General features: G+C 41.5%; 1 protein-coding gene and 1 long non-coding RNA gene across 9 annotated transcripts; one reads left to right on the top strand and one right to left on the bottom strand.

Annotated features, from left to right (window-relative positions):
• Nucleotides 1-2,162: 2,162 nt before the first annotated feature.
• LOC120788144 (G protein-activated inward rectifier potassium channel 1-like) lies at nucleotides 2,163-20,073 on the bottom strand. 8 transcript variants are annotated; one of them, XM_040123688.1, is made up of 4 exons: nucleotides 19,959-20,071; nucleotides 19,028-19,777; nucleotides 6,763-6,979; nucleotides 2,163-3,231 (listed from the first exon to the last, which is right to left on the bottom strand). In XM_040123688.1, the coding sequence occupies exons 2-4, from the start codon at nucleotides 19,691-19,693 to the stop codon at nucleotides 2,567-2,569; spliced, it is 1,548 nt and encodes a 515-aa protein (XP_039979622.1). In that variant the 5' UTR covers nucleotides 19,694-19,777; nucleotides 19,959-20,071; the 3' UTR covers nucleotides 2,163-2,566. The 8 variants fall into 8 exon arrangements, with proteins under 8 accessions (XP_039979622.1, XP_039979621.1, XP_039979620.1 ...); XM_040123687.1 differs by having other exon boundaries at nucleotides 19,028-19,805; XM_040123691.1 differs by adding an exon at nucleotides 6,339-6,357 and having other exon boundaries at nucleotides 3,079-3,231; nucleotides 19,028-20,073.
• A 1,835-nt stretch (nucleotides 20,074-21,908) lies between these two features.
• On the top strand, nucleotides 21,909-23,795 carry LOC120788150. The gene is made up of 3 exons (XR_005707194.1): nucleotides 21,909-22,176; nucleotides 22,977-23,051; nucleotides 23,284-23,795. It is a non-coding gene; the product is annotated as an uncharacterized LOC120788150 (long non-coding RNA).
• Nucleotides 23,796-27,096: the final 3,301 nt, after the last annotated feature.

Genomic DNA, 27,096 nt, shown 5'->3' on the forward strand with positions numbered 1-27,096 from the left:
CTTTTTTCAAACTTTGTACGTTTTCTAAAATAGAAATTATAAGCGAGCATTCTCCAGTATTGCAAGTCTGATTTTTTTTTTTTTTTTTTCAGTGATTCAATTGAGTCTGGTTTTATGCTCATTTATGGTTATTTCCCTGGTTGTAAAACAACTGAGCCAATCAGAGCATTGTAAGTGACATCAATAATGAAGACGTCATCTTGCTTTGCCAGGGATAGTCAAATGTTGTAAGAAAACTTTCCTAAAATGGTGACAAGGGTGGGTGAGATTGACACAGCGTCAGAGGCTGTTTTAAGTCCATGTACAGAAATAACAACTTTTACATTAAGCATAATTCTTTAAAAAGTGGCTTCACACTAAATCCACTTTTTTGAGTTAGAAGAATTACAGGTACGGTCACTTTACTACACTATCTATTGATCCTGGTCCCCTTTTCTGTTCTGTTCAAACGGACATGAACCACAGTCTTAGCCGGCAGTGAAGGTGGAGAGTCACCATCACTGCTTTCAATTTTGTCCGGTTTTAAGTTGCTTTAATCACATGACAACATGACAAACATGAACTGACGTCTGTTGGACATATAAGTTACTGAGGCACTACAGCACTCCTCTGCTAAATTGGCGCTTTATCTATACATCAGGATTTTTTTAAATGCAAACTTTTATTGCTTTATTCTGAAGTAGATTGAGCTGACCATTTTTTTTTTTTTTTTTTTAGATATTTTACCAGACTAAAAATAGACACATCCAAAATTAGATTGGGTGTATTGAACTGCTACCTCCCGGTTTCATTACTGCACAGTGGGTGGTTGACAGTTGACAGTGGGAGAAATAATGCCCAGACAGCAGATGAATAGAGCAGGAAATGAAATAGCCTAATTCAGAAAATAAACCTGACCACTTCAGCTTAATTGATGATTTGGATTAGTAGATCGTGTAATGGCAACAACAGTTAACTTTAGGTAGATACATTCGAACAAATGAGTCACTCTCATCAAGTGTTTCCGCTTTCTACTAAATCATCATATTCAGTTTCATTATTAAGTGTCTGTTTCATCTGAGGTAATGAGCCCATTGCTATTCATTGTTGTGTAATTTGGTAAATGACACACAGCATGACAAATCATGTTTGTAGTAAGTAAGCGTACAAACAGACACGACACTCAGTATGCAGCTAAATTAGAGGACTAAAGTGTGTGGAGCAGTTTACACTGCGTAAACTGAGTGGGTGGTCAAAGCTGCGGAAGCGCACTGGGGGAAGGTCTCTGCAAGTGTGCAGTTGAAGCATGGAAAATCTCCTTCTTCCATTGATTTTCCTGTCTTTGTGCTGCTGTGGTGGTAAATTAAGGCTTAGATGTTGTAGGCTCTTGAGATACACTGACCCTGAGCTGCTGAAGAAGCTTTTTGTGGAATTTACACCCGTACTGTGTGGCGTGGTTGTACCTGGATTTAAATTAGCCCTGTGTCTTCTGCTTCCTGCTGCTCTAATCTCAGTTTTCTCTTACTTTTTTTTTTTTTTTTTTTTTTTTTACAACATTAAGGTTCTTCTCAGGCACAGATTTTCCTATACTGTAAATTTTCAATTCCACTGACTGTCGATACAAAAAGCTGACCAAATAGGACTGTTGGATAAAATCTATAGTGTGTACATAACTTACATACCTGGATAAAAGGAATAAGACTTCTACCGAGCAGACGTTGTGGTCGTCTGCTTGGATATGCATCTGAGAAACGACCACATAATGTATTGTTTGGGTGTGTTAGTTAGACAGGATGCCTCCATGACCACATTACTCCTCTGTCTGGAATGGTGGGTTGACTCTTATCAGCCTCCATTCTCCAATAAGCACCCTTCATATTTTTCTCTCTCTCAGCAGCAGCGTAGCTCATTATCCTTTCTCCCTCGCTCTTATATGCACTGATGAATTATGGGATTGTTCCTGTATTAAGTGTCGCTTGCAATGGGGACAAAATTAAGGCATGAACAATAGCCCTACTAAAACTGCAGTGCATTGCACTGTTGGATTACTTGTTGACATCTGGCAAAACTGTTGCACAAACATTGAGTTCATAAACAGGAGGTTTTTTGTTTTTGTTCTTTTTTGTTTTTGCCACAATAAAAACACAAAAGAGAAGGATCAAACCTTTTATTATCATCGTAATATAATTTATGTTTAGATAAAACTAAGATTGACTATTCAATGTAGTGGTGCATACATTAAACAATGGATTTAGTGTATACATGCACAACTCTTGCAGAATGATCAAGTTCGCTTTAAGCATGAAATTTGTGTTTTCTTGTTATTTTGTGTGTAACAAAGCCTGCATGAATGCCTCTGCTATGAAACACAAAGATCACAGTAAATCCAGTAAAGGTGGTGTCCTAAAAAAACACAGAGAAAACAATAGAAGAGAAATTGTCAGCAAGCCACCTGTTTTTTCTTATCAATGCCTCTCAAGGTAAAGTACATATCTGAATTTGTTTCCGTGAAGCATGTCTCCTCCAGTCTGTCTGTGGTCGGAGGTCAGTGTGAGCCCTTTTAATGTGCTCAGGGACTGTCTGGGTTTCAGCGGTCAGCGTTCATCTTCCGCAGCTTCGGTGGCAGGTTGTCCTCCAGCCTCCCTCCAGCTGAGAGCAGAGGGCTATGCATGGGGCCCGGAGCAGGGGACAGTGTGGGCGGTAGACTGTGCTGGTACAGGTCTCCAGTAGACTGGGTCATGGGTTCGAAGCCGACCTTGATGGACTTGAGTTGTAGCCGATTCTCCGCCTCGGGTCCCGGTGAGGAGCTGAGGCGCTGCAGCTTCAGGGGCAGGTCTCCTGTGCTGCAGGCCTTCTCAGAGTGCTGGGAGCCGAGCAGAAGCACCTTCCTCTGCAGGTCCTCCTTCCCGGATGAACTCATCCTCTGCAACTTGCTAGGCAGTCGACCCACAGTCCCTGCCTGACGGCCCCTTTCCTCTGAAGTGTTGATGCAATCCACAGAAAACACCCGGTCACGCCGGGCTCCGTGGCTCTCAGTCAGTGCGGGGGTGGGAGTGGATAGAGGTGAGGGCAGTGAATTCTTTTCTTCATGTTCCTTGACGCTGTACGGTGGTGTCGGTACCTCAAACGTGCTGTGGAACTGAGAGTAGTCTACCCTGAAGAACCCCTCCTCCAGGGACATCACGGGCAGGAAGCGATGGCCCCATAAGACCTCATCCTCGGTATATGACGTCCGTGCCTGGCATGTCATTCCTACAAGATAGTGGCAGGGTAGTACTTTTAATGACTGCCATTGAATAGGGGTTTACAATTAGCTCCAACAAAACAAATACTGGCTGATGAAGAGGAATTTGAAATGGCAGCATTCCCTCCCATTATCTCTTTTTCCGCTCTGCGCTTCTTTATTGCTTGTGGAAATATTGCTTCGTGCTACTTCCTGTGCAGTCTACCATCTAGTTCAATTTAGTAGCATACTGGAGATTTAAATACTTTTTCAACAGTAAATTCACAGGCCATAATTCAGAAAAGCAGCTATTACTACTCACTTTTATTACTTCTTTGTCTTTCCATATTCCAAGCATGTTGCTTCTAATGTACTGTAACAATATAACTAAGAAAATGAGTGAATCCCACATTTTGTGCTGATAATATAGGTGAAAGGTGAGTGATTCTTGTTATCAGCGTGTCTTGTGTGGGCTGTGATAATTGGCAATCTGATCAACATACTTAGCAGTTGCCCCAGAACCATTCCCACATCAATAAATCAATGGCAGGAGGCATGGGTCCTGTCTTTATCGTAACTTGTGGTGTTGATTGCGAATTTTACTGGCTTCGATCTCCTCTCATCTCAAAGACAATTATCTGCTGATGCACTGATGTCATGGTCTTTTGGCAGTTGTTTATTAGTGTGCATATTTGTTCATGATTTAAGACAAATGACAAATTGAGAAGCAAAGATACTGTTGCCTGTGTGTCTGCTGTATACAGGATTAGAACTGCTTGCAAGCATCCTAAACACTTTTTTTCCCCCATTTGACCTCAGCTCTTGTAAAATAATTTAGTTGACATTTGGATGCTTGCTCTGGAGGTCCTTCGTGGTCAATAATCACATAGTCCATATTTTTTCTAATCCAGTGGGTCTGCTTCAACCCGAGCTTTTCTGTATAAACTACACACGAAACACTACGGTTAGCTGTAGAGTAGGAGTCTGATCCCATCCCTCTGAGGGATGATATGTGCAGTGTTATGTCATAGCCTAATGCTATTTCAGGCTCACTACTCATCTTCATCCACAGAAAACCTTCTACAGTCCTACATCTAGACAAAGGTCACTTTTATTCTTAATTAGCCCAGAGGCTTTAATCACGAGGGCGAGTCTCTTGAGGGATAATTTTCCAGCTGTATTCTCTTCTCCTACCAGGAGAATGACTGCATTTCTGCTGACTGTAGATACATAAGACAACAGTAACACCGGTGCAGAGGAAGCTTATGGGTTTAGAGCCTGACAGGCATGCCAGTTTTGTTTCATCATTCAGGCGTCATATGGGTATTCAGCCAGCTGCTTAATGTTTAGTGCATCTTGCATAAAAATAAAAGCCCTCAGCACAGCTATGCAAACACTTGGCAGACAGCGAGCAGGGCGGCCCTGAAGAAGATTTTATGTAAAATCCCTGGCAGTAGCCTTCACTGGCACTGTTTAGAAAGCGCATTATGATGCTTCACCTTTTCTGTGAGACTCTATTTAAATCTGACCATTTTTACTTAGCATGAATCTAAATTATAACACAAACACATACATAGAGGTGTGGGTCATCTGCATATTAGTGAAAGCGTAAGATAACGATGGACCCACCATGTCAGAGCAAAAAAGAGTAAAGGGACCAACATCAGGCCATGTTGATGGTGGTTAACAAAGGTCTGAATCCTCTGTTCCCACATGTTGTTCTGCTCTGTTATTAGTGGTTCCTAGGAACTAAGACCCAACCCTGGACCCCGAGTTTGGCAGGGTTCATTCTACTTGGGTCCAGGTAGGGTCCTGTTTTACCTCCACATCGCTGGATTGGGCATCAATATGTCTTATATCCAGGTGGATCTGACCAAACCCACTATCAATTCTGACCTTGTGGTATGTCTTCATCGTAACTTGAGAAAAATGTGATTTTTAGACAAGGCTGGGAGTGTGAACTGTGACTGCAATTTGGATTAGGCCTTATTGTCCTCTGGACTGTTTTGGACCAAGTCTAACTGTCCATACTAGTACAAAATCAGTTTGAGTTTGTATTTTTTGAAAATTAATTAATGTATGATGGGTTTTGATGAAGAAAACTGATTTCAAGACTCATGAATTGTCATGAGTCGATTGATTTGATGATGGTTTGGAATTGGTTTTCAATTCTCCCTCAACAAGGAAATGTTTAAAGTTAATAAATTTTTGGATGAAGAAAACTGATTTCAAGACTCATGAATTGTCATGAGTCGATTGATTTGATGATGGTTTGGAATTGGTTTTCGATTCTTCCTCAACAAGGAAATGTTTAAAATTAATAAATTGATGACGTTTAGCCAAGTTTCGGCACAGTATTCCATCCCTGAGAGTCAAACAATAAAACTGTAAAGTTTATTGATTATTAAAGACTAAATTCTCTATTCGTCCATTATCTATAAGTGCTTATACCTGCTCCAACAGACCTAACAGAAAAGCCTTTGGTTCTCTTTTTGCTAAACCTTTTATTTTGATGTGTAAAAACTGAATCAATACTGCCTCTAAGATGTGAATTAAAACTGACAAGTATCAGAGTGACTGAGTGGTAATCTGTCAAATCTGGTTGAGAAATAATGGGAATGAGTGTGGGAGACAATCAACAAGCTGAACAGCTGTGTCAACAGCAGCTGCATTTGAGAGGATAACTCTTAATGAGTTCAAGTTGAAGAGATTCGTGTTAGAGTCAAGATGAAGAGAGATTCTGGACAACTGAAGGTGACACTGCCAGAGCTGCCCTCCTCTACCCCTCAGCTCTGAGTGCCACAGCACTGCAACTTCTGGCTGCACCCTGATTTAATGGTATTATCAACAGAGCCTGCCTCCATGCTTCCCTGCTGATCCCTCCCTCCTGCTCTAAGCCTATTCAGCTATGGGGTTTCTTCTACAGCACTGGCAAAGTGAGGGTTATGGGGGGTGGATAGAAGCAGGGCGGAATTAAAAAGAGGGAGATGGATTTATTTCTATTGGACTTGGGGGAAGAATTGTTCTGTTGAATATGCAACAGAGAGAGCAGTGCTGTCGCTGAGAGTACTTCAGCATGGCTGCCTGTAGTTTACAGAGGTAGATGTATACCATTGTCTCACAGGCGTAGAAATACCTCTGCTCGCAGCTGCCATCTGAAAAATGGAAAGGAACTTCTACTAAAACCAAGACACATTCATCAAAGTGCACACACATCTATGAACACAGGCTTTTATTATGCATAGAGTGGGCATAAACCAATTCTGGAGTAATAAAATATCCCTCATAATTCAATCAGGGTGTCATTCTCATGTGTTGTTCCCGTTCTCACTTTTTTCCTGCGTTCTTCAAATATGCAAAACTGGGAAGGTGGGGAAATGAGATCTCACAGTCTAGATTAGGAGTATCTCCTAGACAGGAATCCTATGTGGCTTGATATTAATATAGGAATTTACATTTAGATTGGGAGTGAGAACAGTGAAGAAAAGAAGCAGTGAGGATGGGATAGGAGTGGAAAGGATACAAAGAGCTGAAATAAGTGGCGGGAAAAGATTCCTCACCAGTGGTCTCCACGATGCCCTCAAGGATAACGACAATCTCAAACTGTTCATTCATGAGAGAGCGCTGGGAGAGGTCAAAAAAGGGGCTCTTGGGATTGATTTCATGGCAGATGGTGAGAGGGGATACCAGGAAGAGCTGGTCTGCACCCGTCCCAAAACCAACATCCAACTCACACTGGTCCAGAGGCAGGAACTCGCCCTCGGGTGTCTGACGAGACTGAAAGACAGTCAAAATGAGAGAGAGGAAGAAATGCACAGACACAGACAGAAAAGCAAAGAAAGTGAAATAAAGATAGAAAAGAAGAAAAAAGAGACAGGAGAGAGAGGATTAGATGCATGCCGTCTGTCCTCCGTTTCGTCTAATTCGACACGTATCTTCAGTCCAGAAATGGAGGAAGTTTTACAATCGTGTACCTTAAGTGGCTACAATAGATATTTTTTATGTATCAAATCACAAAACTGAAGATGACAGGTGTTGCTAGAGAATTATCATCTGCATCTGCAGCTCCCCGATTCTTTACAGAGTTCTTTACAACTGTATATGTATGTCAATGTACAGAGTATTAGCAAGACAATGTATTTAAAGTATCACAGTAAAAGTACTTGTTCTGCAGAAAAATTCCCCCTGTGAATGATATATTTTTATATATGATATTTCTAGATTGTTAATACTGATGCATCACTTACTAATGTCACTGTTTAAGGTGGAGCAATTTTTAACTACAGAGTCTAGTGGTTCCCATCCTAGGGGTTGGACGCCTCCACAGGCTCACAAGATAAATCTGAGGGGTCCTAAGTTGTTTGAATGAAGAAGAACGAGGAAATTTGTTTTCATTTATTAGACTGTTCTCTAAGCTTTGCTTTTTTTTTTTTTGTAAAATATTGAATAATTTTAACTATTTGAGGCTTGGACAGTTACTTAAATGACACCATGTAAAAAGGTGAATAGTGTGTTATAAGGAACGTTTTTTTTAAAGTATTAAATATCAGAAAATGGAAATACTCAAGCAGTACAAGTACCTCAAAATTTTACTCAAGTATAGTATTTGAGTAAAACTTAGTTGCTTTCTAAAATGTGATGGTGCGATTCTCTAAAAAAAAAATTCTCTTCCCCCTTTTAGTATCCATTGGTGTCCATTGTGTCCACAGATTTGGTACTTCACATTGCTCTGTAGAGGAACTTGCTGGTGGACGTATGAGACGGCCGTGTTTGGACAACACTAGCCCACATAGTGTTAACTGGTGCGGAAGCTTTTAATTGCCCAGATGACGCTGGAGCGCAGCACCAAGGTCCTGGATGTTTTTTCTCCTCTCCTGTCTTATTCTCTCTAATCAATGTGTTCACCCTTTCTCTTCCCTCACTTAGCAGTTTGTTTTACCCTTTTCTGCACATCACCTTGAAATTGAAGCCAGTTTCTTACATCCTGCTGTCAGAAAAGAGGCTTGCAGCTTACATACTAATATTGTGAAATAGTTCAGTCTAAAAACTTGAATGAATGGCCAGCAAAGCTAGAAACAGGCTTATTTGTTTCACGGTTAGGTTTAAAAACATTATTTCTGTGTCATTTAAGAGCCAAAAAAATCTGGCCTTCAAAAGTTAAGATTTTCTTTGCAAGTCATCACATTTGAGATAAGGAGCAGGAGAGTTCCTTTTTGCTACAACATTTCATTTTGTGTTTTGTACAGTAATGTTCAGTATCTTTCTTTTCCACTAAAAAAAAGCATCAAAACCTTCAGAAAAGTTGGTTTCCCTTATAATCTTTAATAGCATATGCTAAGTTGTTATACCCTTTGCTCTTGTTTCACCTCCGACCAATAATTGGGATGCATCAACCACCAGCCACCCACACACACAAACACACACACAGTTCCTCCACCACACACAGCTTCATAATGATCTCCCACACAGACGCACGTGTACACACACACACACACACACACACACACACACACACACACACACACACACACACACACACACACACACACACACACACACAGTCCCATCTCCTTCTCTATAAGCCTTTCTTCCATTCCTGGATCTTGTGTTCTGGTTGTAAAATAAAAGATAAAACTAAAATCATCAACCCATTACTCCTGCAAAGGCAGTTTTCTCTTTAAGCCCTTTTATTACCGAGTCTGTGTCATCTAGATGTGTTTGTTCTGGTCCAAAATGGGGTGATAATAGAATAGACAAATGGATCATCTTTGACTGCAGCACTCTACACTGTAGAGTCAATGTCAATAGCTGAGCTCCACTCCCTTGACTGTTGCTACACCTTTTCGTTTTTGCACAGCACAAAAATTGTTTACAGTGAGTAACACTAGCAGATGTACTGATCAAAATTCTTAGTAATTTCTAAAACAGTGGGTCCTTGATTTCAGACAAAAGCAGACCAAAAAAAAAAGCAGGCTTTTCATCTCTTCTGTCTCCGGCTGAGTTTTCAGTTTTCCGGCTGACTCATTTTGTGACGAGAATCTTGTAACAGTGGAGTTAAAAATGCACCTGATGGCTACACATATATGGTAACATGCTAAAAGACTGATGCTAAAGCCTCATTTCCCAGGCAAACAGTCATCATCCTCACCACCTGATGATCAATACGGAAGATGAGGAAATAATGTTCTTGTATTTCTGTGTAGAGCTAGTTAGCCCTGTGTGTTTTAGGAAGGGACCCTTTTGTGCTGATTTTGTTTGTATGGCTTGGCACAGAAGTCAAAGTTTTTTGTTTACAGTTTTAATGCTGTGTTCATGACTCACAAATGTTCCACCACTGCAACAGTTTGTTTTTTTTTAATGTGTTTTTTGGTGTCTTACACGACCATATGGAAAAATGTAAGATCAGACCGGTTATTTCTTTTAACATAATTATGTAGGTGCTTAGCTTAAATGCAAATTTTCAAGTATGTTTCGCTTTTTAACATTACGACTAGTCAGTGTGTTTTCGGCAAACGTAACACTTATCTCCGGTAAAGTTGGCTGGGGTAGCCTAAACTCTGATAGCAGCCAGGACCGGGTTCCTCACAGTGGGGAAACACTACACAGTGGATGTGCTAGTCGTGAACAGGGTTTTTTTTTTTTTTTAAATGTAACCTGTAACCCCATAAACTAATGTAGTTAATATATGGTTTCCTCCTTGGCCCTGGAACAAACTAGATTAGGTTACTACTGTAGGCAGTGAACTAGTTATCTGGACATACTAACAATTGCAGCTATTACTCTTGGGTTTTTGGTTTTGAAAAAGCTAAACAGAGACACCACCCTCCAATCTCTTTAGATACCCAGTGTGTCTCCAACTACAGCCCCATGCACAGTGCTTCTGCATGTGGAGAAAGCCAAAGCTCAGTAAACCTGCAGTGCCCTAGTTACGGTTGCTAAGTCATGATTGGACAGTTTGTGTTCGGGGTATGGTTTTAATGGCAGAAAAAGCACAAATCTGAGCAGAAAATTGACTATAATAAGATTAAGACAGTTTAGAGAACTGTTTTGAACTTATGCTCCAGTTCACAAAGTAATTCCGGTAGCACTCTTTTGTCATCATATTTACAGGGGATTTTAACAGTTTGGGGGAATCAAGGATGACAAAAAATGCAAATGATTTTCATTCAAAATAAATTAGGTTTCAGTTGGTTTACTACATCTTTAGTTCTGCTTTCTCTCACCCGGGCCACTCCTGTACGGTCAGAGCCCAATTTCATCCTGACCGCTCGGTGACATTGCCCTATAGTTTTCATCTCCGAGATGCAAACAGTGAAGTGTGAGTAAACGGGCTTTGCATTGCCAGAAAACATTGCATTCCATTGGAATATCAATGAGATGCTCTCCTGAATTTATGTTGGGGAATGACTTTCATGTCGGGAGGGCATTGTTCACTTGTCAGGTGCTTACAGGCCACTGAATACTATTTGGCATCGTTCCTCAATGTGAGTTATCTCATGCTAGCTTAGGGAAATTCTACTTTTCACTTTCTGTCTTTGTCACTTAAGATTAAAAAGATGGATGACTGTATGCAAACATTGACAGGCAAAGCTCCTTACACGGGCCCCGTTGGCACTTTCCTACGCTTCTTCTTGCACAAAGATTGAGAGATAGCTGAGCTTGTCTGCTGACTTTTTTCGATAAATCTGACATTCTGTTCCAACAAGTAAACAGATTCTCTCACTGAGCTCTGACAATTCCAGACAGGGCTGTGTTTATTCATTTTCTATGATGCCTTTGGGGGGACGTTACAGCAGAACCACTGGATGAGCACACGCAGGTGGTTCTGTTCAAAATTCTACCCATCCCATCTGAATACTCACCAACCCAGTCAACATGTCAGCTGCTCATTATCATTTGAAAGGCAACATGGCTTTGTTTTATGCTCAAAAGAAGACGTGTTTCCCTGGTGTGAATGATGCTCATGGATGACGAAGGGTGATAAATAAAATTGATTAGACCAAAGGACCTAAAGACCCACACTTTCCAGGCTCAAAAACAGTTCCTACCTGAGAGCCACCCACAAACATTGCCCCCCTTCCTAAAATAACACCACACACCACAGGACTAAAGAACTTAAACACTAAAAACAGGGGAATTGTAAAATAATTGTCAATGTGCAATAACAACTATACACTTTGAACTTACACCTCATAGATGCAATAGCACTAAGTACAAATACCTCATATTTACATTTTAAAATTTATTTTATCATCTTTAAATTTTTGATCTGCTTTGTTGTCGCTTGACTGTATGGACAGGTGTGCATGTATGTATGAACGTATGGAAAAATGTTTGAACTGTACTCGGGAGCTGCACAGAAAATTTCGCTGTACGACTGTGTGCAGTGACGATAGAGGCATTCTATCTCTGTCTGTTTTCCTAGTCGACTCCCCTCCATGCTCTGCCAGACCTTGATCAATCAATAGCCTGAAAGGGGGGACGGAGGAGCTTGTATGCAATCAGGTCGACTGACAAGCCGGCCGAATCATGCAGGCATTAACACTTGCTAGATACCGTCTACCTGCTCAGTGCATTTAGAAAGGTTTGGCAAACCTAACGTTTCACCCAATCCGGCCTCGATTGGGTGAGATGAATTGCTCAAAATCGAATTGAGAGTACAATGAAATTGTCAGTCCTATATGGGATCGAATGCAGTTTTCTTCGATAGTCATAAACTAGGAAACTGCAAACATTTACTTGTGTCTAAGACTATATCAACACTGAATCGGCTGAATCTGACAATGCTGTTTAGGTGAAAAACTGTGTCCACATTGGCATTTTCAGGTTGATTTTGGAAAAGGTCTCTGTCCACACGAGCGTCTGTTGTTCGTCCTCTTTTGGTCGGAAAATAAAGAAATTGTGCATCACAGTCAGCATCTGGTAAGGAGTAGGAAGGGCACGGCCTCTGTCACAGCTGGTTAAACCTCCGTTGTGTCCTCTCGTTCGCTCCACATTCTCCAACGCTGTGTTTTAAATGTGCTACGTGTAAGAAGATGGAAGATTGAAATAGAAGCAAAACATGCTTTCCAATGCTGGAGAAAGCATTTGAGGAGTAAAGTAATGAAGTTTGATGCTAAACTCACAACCTTTCTTCTAGACTCTCAAGTAAACAGCTGTTAATGCTAACGTAGCAATAGCAAAAACTTACATATAGCTCCTTTAGTGAAGAAACTGTTGTCAGCTATATGGACATTTAAAATGAGTTGTCATGAAGAGGTTCATAGGCGACAGAAAGTAGCCTTCTTAATGGTACTTCCTCACAGCTCCCAGGTGTAACTGACCAGACCGTTATTGAAAAGCTTGGTTTTCTCCCTCTGCCACGTCTGCACTTTCAGATTTATCTGCTCTGCACAGCATATTCTGAAAAGCTCAGTTTTTGGACATGACAGCGCCAGCTTAATGTGAACGGGAGGCCATTATGAAAAAGAAAAATGCACCGGACTTAGTGTGGACAAGGTTGCTTTAACTTTGATATTTTTGTTGTTGTTTCTTGTACTTTTAACACTTTTAATGGCTCTGACGGAAAGATGTGGGCAAGCACATTCAAAATGGCTGATAGCTGTTTTTCTCAAGTTTATGTGTGCACTAATGGGACGGCTGTTCACTGACTGAATCTGCCGCCGCAAGGAAAACAGCTTCTGCATCACGGCACATCCCAATTTGGTTTGACCAATTATTGTTTGAGTACCCACTCACTAAACCGAAAAAGATGACACCACATGGTCCATTAAAGTTTTATAAAGAAAAAAAACAAAACATCTTTCTGACTCACTTTAAATTGATAATGGACATAAACGCCAGGGTTCGTAAAATGTATTTATTTTTTACAATAAGTGACAGGTGATGTATGGTTAAGTTTAGGCAACTAAAACAGAGTCACAGGTTTTTAAGCCAGTGTTAATTGATGGTTAATGATGCTATTTGAACTCAGATGAACTACAAGCTCATCCACATCCTGACTCCTCAGTCTTACTTCTAATCTTGCTACATTAAAAGCACACCACTTCATAAACTGTGTGATGCAGAATCATAATATGAAGAGCATTTCTATGGATACTCGGCTGCCTTTTTCTCAGTGGTCTGTGAAAACCGGAAAGTCAGAAAACCTGCAAGCTTTGGTCGGATTGTTATTCATGTGATCAGGCGGCATGTGAAATCATACTGATTAGGTGACTCTGGAGGCTTATGCTCCACCAATATGAAAAAATTAGACAGGTTGGTACAGGAAAACCAGGATAAAAACAGTATTAGACCTTATTTGGAAATACCAAAATCCGGGAATTTGCTGATGGTCTGGTTTTGTTTTTGTTTTTTTCCTTTTTAATTCTCAATGTGACACATAGTGATTTTGGCAGGAGTGGGCAGAAATGGTGTCATAACGTTCTTGGCCAAAAATTTGTTTTGCTTTTACTGTGCTGCCTCTGATTTCTACTTGGGTGTGGATAATACTGCAACAGGGCTCATACATTATTATTGTCAGGGGCCTGAAGATGCAGTGTTGATTTCGAGAATAATAAGGCTGTAATTTAGTGCTTGTGAATTTCTGACTTCAGTCTGCTGGCTAAGACCTTACAAATAATACACACTCCACCTCACACATGCCTTCTACTGAAAGCCGCAGAGAGAAAACTTAATAAAAGAAACCAAGGTAAAAAAAAAACAAAACAAAAAAACAGAATTTCTGTCTGTGTGTGTGCGTGTGTGTGTGTGTGTGCTTGTGCACTTATGAGCATACACACACCTACAGCAAAACATACACCTGTGTAGACTCTAAATATTTCAAGAATAGGATACAAAGGAGAGAGAAGCCTGAGCGGTCCAGAATTTTCTGGCTCTGGGGCTTGCTAATCAACGGCTGCAGGGGTTCAAGGCGCCTCTCCAGCCCCTTACAACCTGATAGTATAATTCCATCTCTATTCTTATTAGAAACGAAATAAATGGAAATCAATTCTAGTTTTAGCTACTAGTGTAGCTACAATCCTGCAGTCATCTGAGAAGTTGTATAGCCGTGAGGAGTTATGCCCCTTGTATACAGTATCTCTGACAATGAAATACAATGAAAATATATATATATTTTTTTAAATCTGTCGGTAACTCTTTTTATATCTCCCCAGTCTTACTGTGAGCCTCCCTCCATCCACTCTCCATCACTCTAAATCAATTCCTTCACTCTCTCTCCCTCCCACCTCCCACCCTCCCAGTTATGCCGGAGTCATATTTTCAGCTAGGATGCTAGGTGCCCTGGGAGGCTGCCGCAGATGCAATACAAGGATGCATTTCAACTGCTTTTGGGGGGGGGGGGGCTCTGGATGAAAGCTCCCACTGGTCTGTCTTTCCCTTCTTTCTGCTGTCTGCTGCCATCCAGTAATCATCTGCAACAGTTCAGCAGAGCTCTGGTGCGCTGACTTACTGGCCCATCACATTGGCGCCAGCAAGCGGTTCACTTTCAAACAGGCTTTGTCATTTAAGGGGAACTCTTGAGATTAAGCTGTCATCTTCATGGATCATTGAGCCTAATGTTTACATGTATTTGCTACCTAAAAATGGCACATTTAACCCAATTCTACAATAAATGCATTTTTGTAAATACACATAATGATGTGGCAACTTAGACTGGGCAAAATGAGAGCCGTGGCATCGTATGAGGACTCATTTCTGCACCAATAGTAGCTTTGTCACCCCCTCTGATTCACACCAGCCATGCTACATGTGTCAATTCACACTGATCGTTTTGCTGCAGGTAACCAGGACCCATCAGACTGTCTTGGCTGCTGGGTGCTGTTTGCTGTAAGGTGCCAGAGGTGAAGGGATTTCTTTCACTACCATCATCTGACAGATTATATTGATAACATCCTTCTTTGGTGCAGATATAGATGCCATGTCCTCTTTTTTTATCTGTCACTACTGACTCCACAGACAAGCAGAGGCTGTTTCCTGCCCCTCTAGTGCAGACCAACTGTCCTCAGAACAGAGCTAGGTGAGCAGTGTGTCCCTAGTTAATACAGGCAAAAGCACTTCGTTGGCATCACCAGAGAGAAAAAGGGAAGTCCAAAGTTCTGTATCGGGGCATGGGCACAGGGATACTTCAAACCAAAGTCCAGTGGGTTTGTTTATTGCACTAGGAAAAAGGCTGGTACTTTTATCTTGCATTGTACTGCACTGAGAGCAGTTCTGTGTCTGCAACCCCAAACCGCGGGGGGTGCGGGGGGGTGGGCTCTGTCCGACCAGTTCTGTAACTTTACATAACCCACCCACCCTCTACTGTCACATTTCATTTGAACAACTGAATGCTGTCCTGGAGTGACGGCCTGAAAATGTGCGCCGCTATCCCCATTTTTAAAGGATGTCATGTGTCCCCCTTCTCTATGTCGGCCAGCTTTTCGCTCCACCTTGGAACGTGGCCGTTAAGAACAACTATAAACACTTTTCATTTCCGACATGGCCGGACAACGTGTAGTCGAACTAGTTCTGATCGAGCCTAACCCAACCGTACGAAGCCTTTGCTAAACAGAAAGCAGCTATATCTTACAACCCTCGCGCTATGAAAACAGGTGGAATCCGACAACGAGCATCCCTAACCCCCTTTCACACATATGGACTCGAACACTGGAGGTGCAAGAAGATGCCGTTGGCTGTGAATTGAGACACACGCTGGGGCCACACACCGCAATTCAAATCCCGAAAAGTCGCCCAGTAGCGAAACGTGAGGAAGTTGAGAAAGGTTCAGCTTTGTGCAGATGTCCTTTGAATTGTCTGAGCAACAACCCGGAGACACCCAATCACGCTTGTTTCGATCCAAGGTGTTTTCTACTTCGACTCTCCTACAGAAAAGTATTTAAAACGGAACAGGGAAAAAGCTGATCGTCACGGTCAATGGCTTCCTTTAACAAGCCAAATTAAAAAAACTATGCATGGAAGCAATTCACTCAGTAGATTAACGACTTTAACCACTATAAGTGCCCAATCAGAGCTGAGTTTGTAATTACATGCTCAACACTGAACATGTATGCAAGCTTTAGGTTTGTGAAAGGCAAGAGACTACTTTATTTTGACTCCATATGTGGTAACTGGGGTAATACTGAATGTTGCTGAATGTTTAGTTTATAGTGAAGGGGGTTAAGACCGTCCTTTTACAGGAACTAACCTTAGACGGTTGACTTAACAAGTCTTTATTTATAGATCCGGAGCTTGTGTCGTCATAGCTGCAAAGGTGATCGCTCTATAGCGTCCCATTCAAGTACTGGGACTGCAGTCGCAGGGGTAGGGTTACAGCACTTTGCTGTTGTTCACAGTAGTGTGTGTCATAGTCAGACCAAAGATTAAAACGCAGCCAGCTTGCAGTTTAAATCATAAAAACCGGCAAAACTTTCAGGGAGTTCTCAAAAACAAATTGTCACAGTAGGAGGTGGTGTCAGAGAAACAGTTTTGTTTTGACTCACAGAAAAATCTGAGTGCATCTGGTTAGATTTTATGTGAGAGACTCGTTCATTTACTCTGATTTAGATGCAGCATGAAAAAAGTCATCACAACAACCTTTTCTCCAACACTCTTTCTCTCTCTCTCTCTCAGGCGCTGTCCCTGTACAAGTTGAAATGATTCCTCTGCCACTAATGTCTGAGTATTTTACATTAGGAATGACTGGAAGGGGGCTGTAGTTCAACAGCACCACCAACATTTCTACCCAGGGACTGCACCGAAAGCATTCAGTCTAAAATATGACTACTTTAGTTTTTTAAATTAAGGGTTGTTTTTTTTTTCCAAACACTGTATGAGATGTGTTATATCTGAAGCTACGTTCAGCTTAAACAATGCCTTTGTTCATGCACTACGAGTCACTTATTTTTAGTTGTTTTTTTTTTGTTTTTTTTGCGTTCCGTACTCTGGCAGAGCTGCAGCCAAAAATTTCTGGTCTCAGTACGAGAGTCTGTGAAGCGAAAGAATAAGGTTAGACCACCAAGCCCTGGAGCCAAAACAAAAATAAATTAAAAAAACTACAGAGCATACAGCATTTATTGGATTTCACACAGAGGAGAGTGTAAAAATGATGTTGGGGTGGCAGAGAGGTCTTTCTCCAGAAGGAAAGGTAAAGAGTTTGTGGCTCTACAGTATAAAAATTGCTTCAGTTATTTTTCGATGCATCATCTGTTCTTGTCTTCTTTACAATGTTGCTTTTCTTTTTTTTGTGTGATTATTATTGATTATTGATTATTATTATCATTATACATGTTCCAGTTCCGGGTGCCATGGCTATTCAAAAAACAATTCCGCCTTTCGGTTTTAACACACTTAAAATAGACTGTTTATCACTATGACTTCCAGTGCAGTGATCCGCCGCCCTTTACGGTATCGTATCTGTGTTTACACCGGCGGAGAGGGTCGGATTCGAGATGCTGAGAGCTTACTGCTCACTTTCACAGGGCAGACTCGGGAAGTCCACGTGGATTTGTGCAACTCTACTTTGTGCCAGCTGGGCTCTTCGCTCCCTCCGTACTTGTGACCGTGGAGAGGCTCGGTCCTGCCGGCCTCCCCCCTTCTGCCTGCGTGCATCACTAAGCTGACCGGCGCCGTGCGCTCGACGGTGACTGTGCAGAGCAGAACGCGGGCACAAACGAGCCTCAAGCACCCGGCCGATGCTGTTTGTCTTCTTTACGGCCCCATTTTGTGGCTGGAAGGAGCCTCTGTCACGACGGTCAAAGGGGGAGCCGGTCGACCTCGCGACTGTCTGCGATCATTTTCGGCGTCGGTGCCTGTCTTCAGAGCGCGAGGTTCATGAGCTGTATTCCCCCGAAATCTGCTGAGCTCGACGGTGGTTGGAGGGGGCGACGTGGCACGACATTAGAACCAAAGAAGCAGACTAATCCATTTCTCTATGGTTGTCATAAATCCCTCGTGTGCCTCCATGCTCTCTCCCAGCCGCGCCGTTTCACTGACTCAGCGATCCGTGGTAGTGCCAAGGCTCCCTCTCACCACCGATTCATTTAGCCTACCCCCTCATCCAGGGGACCATCTCTCTGTCACATCCACTTACTGGTACGCACACCTATCTGTCCAGGTGTCGCCACCCGAAACGGAACTGGTGCTGGCGCCACGGTGTCGACTAGCCTCACCGCGGCGCTCCCCACCAAGACCAGCCCTCCCTTTGCTCTGTTATCTCTGTGGTCTGGGATGCACCTGGCCTCACCATCCCGCAGCCGAATGGATTATGGTAATACTACCTTAAGCCTGTTTGGTTTAACAAGGCATATATTGTATAGGGGGACCTGCTTACAAATCCCCTTTGGAAAAAAAACAAAACAAAAAACCAAGGTTAATTTCAATCATTGATATGCAAGAGGCAACTGTTTCTTTTCCACGTGGACCCAGATGAGAGAGAGAGGAAATGGAATAACGAGTCCTACGAGATGCAACCTATCAGTCAAGAGCGCAGTCATTGTGCAAAAAAGAAATGGCTGTTTTTTGTTTTGTTTTTTTTTAACTTTCCTCAAGCTTCTACTATTGGCACAGGCTCACAGTATGTAATACCCCAAAGAAAAAGCCCCATGCCGCCGAGATAAGGCGCTGTAGACCAATACAGAAACAGCAGGGAGTCTTCTAGGTTATAATTAGTTCATTTTACTGCACCTTTATTTTCAAGGATCTCCTCTGTTTTATGGCTTTATCGGGGACAGAAGGTGTGATTTATCTAGAGCACGATCTCAACTTCAACCCGGCCCCTACACCCCGGCGCTTCAGTTAGTCTTCAGGGCCTTATTATCGTCAGAGTGTCGGTCTTTGCGAGCTTACCTTTATGAGTTTGCACCTGATCTGAGCGGACACCATGTGGCTGTTCCGCAGGTTGCCCACGCGGAACATGAGGCACAGTTTGCCGTCTCGCTGAGAAATCACTGCGTCCTGACTGAACATGAGCGTCTCCGCGCGCTTCTTGGGCTGAGACATTTTTATGAACATGCAGCCGATGAGAAAAGCGTCCACTATGGAGCCCAGCAGCGACTGGAACAGGAAGAGGATGATGCCCTCGGGGCACTTCTCTGTAATGTATCGGTAGCCGTAGCCGATGGTGGCCTCGGTCTCGATAAAAAACAGAAACGCTGAGGGGAAGTTGTAAACATTGGCCACGCAGGGGGTGTAGGACGAGTCGTGGCCGTGGTTCAAGTCTCCCCGGATGTAAGCAATGATCCACCACATAGACGCCATGACCAGCCAGGCGATGGTATAAGTTAGGATGAAGATGAGCAGGTTCCATCGCCACTTGAGGTCTACCAAAGTGGTGAAGAGGTCAGAGAGGTACCTGCTGGTCTCCCCGCCGAGGTTTCCGTGCTGCACGTTGCAGCGACCGTTCTTGTCCACGAAGCGCTGGCGCTTCTTCTTGACCGGAGCAGAGAAAGTGGTGGCGCGATTTGTGTTAACCACCTGGTAGTCTTCGCCAAATTTCCTACGAAGTGCCGCCATTTGAGCTCTTCTGAAGTAACGGCAAACTCGACTTGCTTTTTAATCCATCTTTCTTGTTTGTTTGAGCTCCAAAACACTGGTTACCTGCAGTGCGTAAAATGCGCATTGGCCACTTTAGCGCGCACAAAAATCCAAGGAATTAAAAAAAACAAAAACAAAAAAGCACGTGTATGTCACTACTTTTAAAGCACGGTTTTTACCCTTTTATTTAAAAAATATCCACTATCCTGCTAGTTATTCAACATGACACCAGAAAACCGCTGACCGTAGCCGCGCGCTCCGCTCAGTCTCCACTCACTCCGACCGGTTTGATGCTCGCCAGCGGAGCGAAATGCGAGGAGGGGTCTACCATTCACAGCTCCTGGTGGGCTGTGAAGGATGAAGAGGGAAGCGTGAGTGTGTGTGTGAGAGGAGGGAGAGATGTGAGGAGAGGGAGGGAAGGGGGCAGGGAGATAGGAGGGGAGAGTTACACAAGACTGCGCTTGTGTGTAAAGAAAGAAAGGGGGTGGATGCTGTGGGCAATTCGACTCTTCGGTGTAGTTCATGCGTGGTGAATTAAATCGTTGTGGGGCTTAATTGATATATTAATTAGTTGATGGGTGTATTGTTTCATTTCTCAGAAGTGCTTACATTGCCTTTACAGTGACGCTGATCCTCCTGTGTGATTAACAGCACTGAGAGTCACACAGAGATCCCAAGTGATGAGGATGGGTGGTGTTTGTGCTTTCAAGACAGACTGTGCCACCTACTGGATGGACAATCCATGTGCATATTTGATCTATTACATGCTGGCATGGCAGCAACATGAGGGACATTGACTAATTGGATGGCGGATAGGCTAGAGTAATTCTTTGTGCCTCTTTTAACCTGCTCAGACCTGTGCCAAAATGAAAGCATACAGAACTCATTAGAATTTAAAATATTTTCCTGAAGTCTTCTCATTTTCTGGACTTCTTGCTTTAAATAGATTAAATGTACTACTCACTGCCTCGAGGCTTCGTCCATTTTAAGTCAGACATTAAATCTGTCCTTCTCCTCTTTCCTGTGAAGCCTTCTTATTGATTTACACATTGGATGGTTAATGGACGGAAAGGAAGGACAGTGGAGGATTTCCTGGACTAGTATTCTCCCAAAGGACAGTGGTAAAAGGGATGGTTCGCCATTGGCTCTCGTTTTTCCTCAATTTAATCAAACAGAACAACGGGTCTATATTATATATATTACATGTCAGTACTACTATTATTAGATAATGCATAATTGCAGTTTCAATAACACAGGCAGTATAAAGACGCCCTTGACTGATCTCATTTTACAGCTGACCCTCGTCTCGAGTGGTTTTTGCTCAGTCTTTTAATTTGTGTTGAGACCCAGTAGGAGAGTTTCTGATATGAAAGAGGCCTGCACTCTTAAAAAACAAGATCCAAAATCAGTTCATTACATAATTTATTGGCCAAGTGCTCCTAACGTTCTCTTTCAAGGTATTTTAAGCACACCATCCCTAAACGATGAAATAAAGTGATTTTGGATCATGGTTTGAGTGTTGGCCACTGTGTACGTATTTTCAGTTGCTGTTTTGAGGAGGCAGCCCGCGAGAAAACGTTCAATCAAACAACAGGTATGTATTTTAATTCTGGGCACAATATTTAAAACTCATAAAAATGTAAAAAAAAAAAAAAAAAAGAAGAAAGACTGGAGGTTGTGGGGTATCAGAGACTTGAACACAAGCTGCTTCAACAGCGCAGATGTTAAACTCAGTCGTCCAGTCTCTTCCAGAGTCAGTGTTATATACATCTAAGATCAGGCAGTACTGTCTTTTTTTAATGACGGTATTAGTAGTATTAGTAGTATTGGAGGTTTCAGTTTGTGGTGCTGTTGAATTGTACTGCATTATACAGAGAGGTGTTTCTGTTATTTAGCATACCCCCACTGATATAAATATGGTGGACAAAGTAATTACAACAACCTGCCACTATACTTAAATAGGATTCAACAGCAGCACAAACTTAATCCTCCAAAATGATCATGTCTGACTTTGAAATGTATTTTTTTTTAATAACACTTTACAGTGATATAGGTTCAATTTAGCTGCCTGTTTCCTTGACACGTGGTACATACAGTACGTGTGTATATTGGTTAAGTTATTGTAGAGACCCGGCATCACTCACAAAGGTGTTTTCAATTGGCTGATTAGATCTCTGCTCAGGCGCGGAGCTATGTTATGCAGCTTACAGGTGCCACAGACCAGACACGACACGTGACACATAACAGGGTGTGATCGTAGTTCAGTGGACCCACAGCCAGTGTGTTGAAACTTCATAACTAGCTGGGTGAGTCAGCGGTTGCGGGACTAGACTCGAAGATTGTAGAATTTGCGAGGACTCCGCCTGGAGCGATTTGGAAGAGCCCGGCGCAACAGATACGTTGTAATTTGTCCTGAAGCCGCATGGCAACGGTTTTGGCTACACCGATTTCGTCTTCTCCAGGTGACTTGTTCATGTGGCTGCAGTGGGAGTAGAATCAAGATACTAACTAGGTTTAAAATAAAATACAAAAATAAAAAGCCAATTATGCAGCATTTGCCTTTCGTTCTTTTTGATCGAGGGGGAGAGCAACGTGTAAATCCAAGGGCAGACAGACATGACAGTTACTAGTTTAAAATCAACCTTCTTCGATATTGTATGCAACTATATGAATGCAAAAAATACATCAGCAGAATATTGCTACATTTTTTTCACATTACTTTTCATATTACTGCAAAATTCTGAATTCACAAGCGAACATTCCTAAAATTCCTGAATTTTCTCATGTTGTAAACAAGTGGTGCAAGGGGTGCTAAAATAAATAAAGCATTGGATAATGTAAAAAGTGACTTTATATTCATACAGTAGTTGGTTATGCACAGTATGTGTGCATGTAAACACATCTATGTGCCTGCTTGCATTTCTATTTGACAAGTGATTGATGATATATACATGTTATTGCACAATGGGAATTTTAAACTAAGATGAATGTGATTTGTTGGGAGAGTGGATGTTTGAGTATTACAGGGTTATTGCTCGGGGATTGTTTCTGATATCACACGACTGATTAACTGTTGGTTAGGGTGATGGCAGGTGGGAGGAAACTGGCGTCGTCTGGCAGTTTTGGCGTAGAGTGTTATGTGGCGCCTACCGGAGGCAGGAGGTGGAACAGGTTTTGTCCAGGGTGTGTGGGGTCTTTCGGGGCTTTTCTTTGCAGCCAGTCATCAACTCAAAACTATTTTTTTTATTTTTATTTTTTGAAGATACCCTGGCTGGAAACACCACAGATGGAGGTGCCATTGCTGAAGACACCCTGATTGGAAACACCACCCCTGGAGGTATGTGTAAAACCAGTATATACACAGAATGATTGCACATGGATATAGACAGATCTATTTTATCGTATCTATTATTCTTATCCAATCTCATTTTAAGTATTTTACTTATTTCTGATGTATAGGTATTTATGGAAATTTCTTTCTTTGATGTTAACCACATTCCCCTTGTGCTGCTGTGACAAATTGAATTTCCTCTACGGAATCAATACAGGTACATCTTATCTTATCTTAGGTGCCACTGCTGGAAACACCTCGGATAAAAACTGTTTTGATCTCTATTTCTGTTTTATTGGATATGTCGGTTACGGGAAACCTGATCTCCGTATCCATTTTATTGGATATGTCGGTTTGTAAATCCGGATCTCCGTGTCCATGAAAACTGTTTTGATCTCTATTTCTGTTTTATTGGATATGTCGGTTTGTAAATCCGGATCTCCGTGTCCATTTTATTGGCTATGTCGGTTATTGGAATTCTGTCTCCATGTTCATTTTGTTTTCATGTATCCAGTATTATAAAAAGAATACTACTTTGCATCTCTTTGCGGTCATTTTGTGTATCTCTGTATCTGTTTTGCATCTCTTTGGTTGTTTTGCATCTCTTTGTTGTCGTTTTGTGTCTCTTTGTGGTCATTTCATGTCTCTCTGTAGTTATGCTGCATCTCTGCGTTTGTTTTGTGTTTCTTTGTAGTTGTTTTGTGTCTCTTTGTGGTTGTTTTGCATTGCTTTGTAGTTTTGTCTCTTTGTAGTTTTGTGTCTCCTTGTGGTCATTTTTTGTCTCCCCTTAGTTGTTTTGGTGTCTCTTTGTTGCCTTGCTTTGTAGTTTTGTGTCTCTGTGGTTGTTTTGCATTTCTTTTTAGTCGTTCGATGACACTTTTTGGTCAATATGCGTTCATTTTTAGTTGTTTTGTGTCTCTTTGACATTGTTGGTCCTTCTGTGGCTCTACTATCACCTTCTGATCCTGGCAGTCGGTGCAACCAATACAAATTCGGCCACTCCATATACGACCTATCATCAGCTATCAGAACACCAAATATAATCACCCAAATTATATTTCATCTCCATGACACAAGTCGCAGCACTACACAGGTTTCTAAAGCTGACGAGGGACTTCTGTCTCGATAGAAGGAACTCATTTACAGCTAAGATCCTCCTGAAAACTGAGGATTAGAGAGTCGACCGCCAGGATCGCCATCTGTTACAGTATGCGTAGGCACCGGGCTTTCCCAGTGAGAGGAATCCAAATCGTCACAACACAGACAGTCGCCGAACCTTGGCTCTCCACTGTTCACGGTTTTCTTGGCTTCCATTATCAGATGAGGAAGGAAATTTGACTCATATCCAAATATGTGGTGTGCGAGGCTGGGATGGATTCAGGGGAGAAGGGAGACTGAGTTATTGAGGAGAAAGAATTGATAATCGTCTCTGTCATATCATACACAAATTGCCAGAGACATTAAAATAGTTGACTTTTTTTTTTTTTTTTTTTTTTACAGTTTATCCTCTTTCATAGCTGTTGTCTGTTTGAAGGTACAGGCGTGCCCATAGCCTTGTCTGCTCCACAGTGAGGGCAGATTAAACTCAGTTCACTGCGGAGTCAGTGGCAGATGACATAACTTAGAGTCCGGTAGTCAATGTCCCAAACACTCAGTTGATAGTAGGAACTGACGGAAAGTTGAACCATACATCGACATTTCTGAGCCTCATCTAAGATTCTGGTGATGACACTGAAATAATACCACACCTGCGTGATGTCCTCTCTTTGTCTCTGTTAGTTTATGTGTATATGAGCAACAGATCGCAGTTTTACGAGAGGTTATGTGCCAGACTATTTCTTGGCCAGAAGATGCACATAACCTTGGGACATAACCCCCTTAAACTTACAATTTATCATTTTTACACTTTGTTTTTTTTTTTTTAAGGACTAAACAACCAAGATATAACAGGTAAATTAATGAGCTTTAGAGGTGCTGCTAGGTGGATTTTGTTACCTTTGCACAGAGCGATGCTAGCTGTTTCGCCCTGTTTCCAGTCTTTATGCTAAGCTAAGCCAACCAGCTGATCTCATCCGACTATCGACAAGAACGCAAAAAGTCATGTTTCCCAAAATGTTGAACTATTTCTTTATAACCTATGAGCAGCAAGATGCTGAAACCAGCCAAAATCAAATACACTGTTATAGTTCAGGTGACGGATGATGTTTTCTTTGCTTTATTAAGTTTAATAAATAAAACAAATGAGAAGAACATCTTTATTTACTCTGAAAAGCCATACAACAGCTTTAACCATTGATTTTCAGTTACTCAGCTATAAGTATAGTCAAATAATTTTAAAAAAATGCAGTGAATCTGAAACTTGTCTCGATTAATATCTGTTTTCATGGTTACACTGAAGATTTAATGACCTTTAGTTACGTGACTTGAACTACATCCACATTCTCAAATTCTAATCACCGATTTTCAGCTAGATTCACTTCATCGGGCGGCCATCATCACGCCATCATACATATTTAAACGCTAAGATGAGAGCGATTTCAAAGACATCACTGTCAGCTGTGTGGGCTGTCATCATGGATATATGAAAGGAGCATGGAGATCACAAATGTACCCACTGACCTTTTTTGCATTACTCTACTGTCTGTATTTCAATTATGCTCTGCTTTCTGAATTAATTGGTTCATTAGCAAAGGCAATTAGGAGTGGGAGCGCGAGGCCTGACTCTCATGTGTTTTTAGATGTATACGTAGTCATTCATCCGGCAGATCTAAGAGCTTCACATCTAAATGCGTCTGTCACGGTCTGAGACTCGCTCTGTTGTTGTTGTGCTGCGAACAATCACCCTCGGCCATTTGAACTTTGGGGACGATTTTTTTTTTTTTTTTTTCTGTCTGCTCCTCATTAACAACTACTACACAAAAGCAAGTCAGTGACAAGAAAGTGATTATTAGTTGCTGTTCTTAAAAACACGCCAAAACCACCATTGTAAAACATGATATAGGCTACTGAGTATGGTTTCTACAGTAACCTGTAGTACAGTATATCTACTCAACTACTGTACTAAAGAAAAAAAATCAAGTTTTTTTTTCAATTTTACTGTATTTTAATTTGTCTAATTATACTTAATTGTACACTTCATACAAAGATTACATGATCATCTCATTATATAGTCCAGTATCGCAAACCACAAATTTGCCTCAAGGGGCGTTACAATCTGTACAGCATGCACCCTCCATCCGTAGACTACACACCAGCATACTGGGTAACGTATAAAAATAGCTTTCCTCAACCAGCTGTGACATTAAAATGCATGCCTACGTTTTAATATATCTCTGTTTTCACACTGTGGCAATAAAGGATCTGAGCACTTGTTCCACCGCTGCCAGTGGTGAAAATCAAAATCCTACACATTTTATAAGGTCTGTGTAGTTCAGATTTTTTGCAGTCCCCTTTCTGTCTCGCCAACAGACAGATAGGCTATGCTTACAGGTATATACCAAACTTTGCAGATAAGACAGAATTACATAAAATGCAGCAATTATAGCTCATTGTGATAACTATGAAATTGTGTGATTTAAAACTGGACGAATTGTACAATATATATATATATATTTTAATAAATAACTGAGTGTGTGGTTCGAAAGAAGCCACACACTCATGAGTGAATGAGAGGTTTTCAGGATTGCTGGAAAGACTTAATATGAATAAATTGAATACATGATAAAGAATACTAATAATTATATGGACCATTAATAGAACTTTATTTAGAACATGGTCAAACATAAGAAGTGCCATGACAAATTTTACATTAGTAAAACAGAAAAAGTCTAGGATCAGAATGTACTTAAGAGAGTCAAAGGAAAATAAATACAGAAATAATTTTGTTAATAATATTAAGCTGAATAAATTAATAAACAAATGAAATAAGGTAAGATTCAGTGTGAAAACATTTCTTATTAAGCACTTTAACAGAATCAATGAATTCTAAATTCAATAATGAATAATTTAATAGATCGGTTAGATTTAGAAAATTTGGTCCCTTAAAAGTGAA

Source organism: Xiphias gladius, chromosome 3 (genome assembly GCF_016859285.1).
Source record: "Xiphias gladius isolate SHS-SW01 ecotype Sanya breed wild chromosome 3, ASM1685928v1, whole genome shotgun sequence".
Taxonomy (NCBI): domain Eukaryota; kingdom Metazoa; phylum Chordata; class Actinopteri; order Istiophoriformes; family Xiphiidae; genus Xiphias; species Xiphias gladius.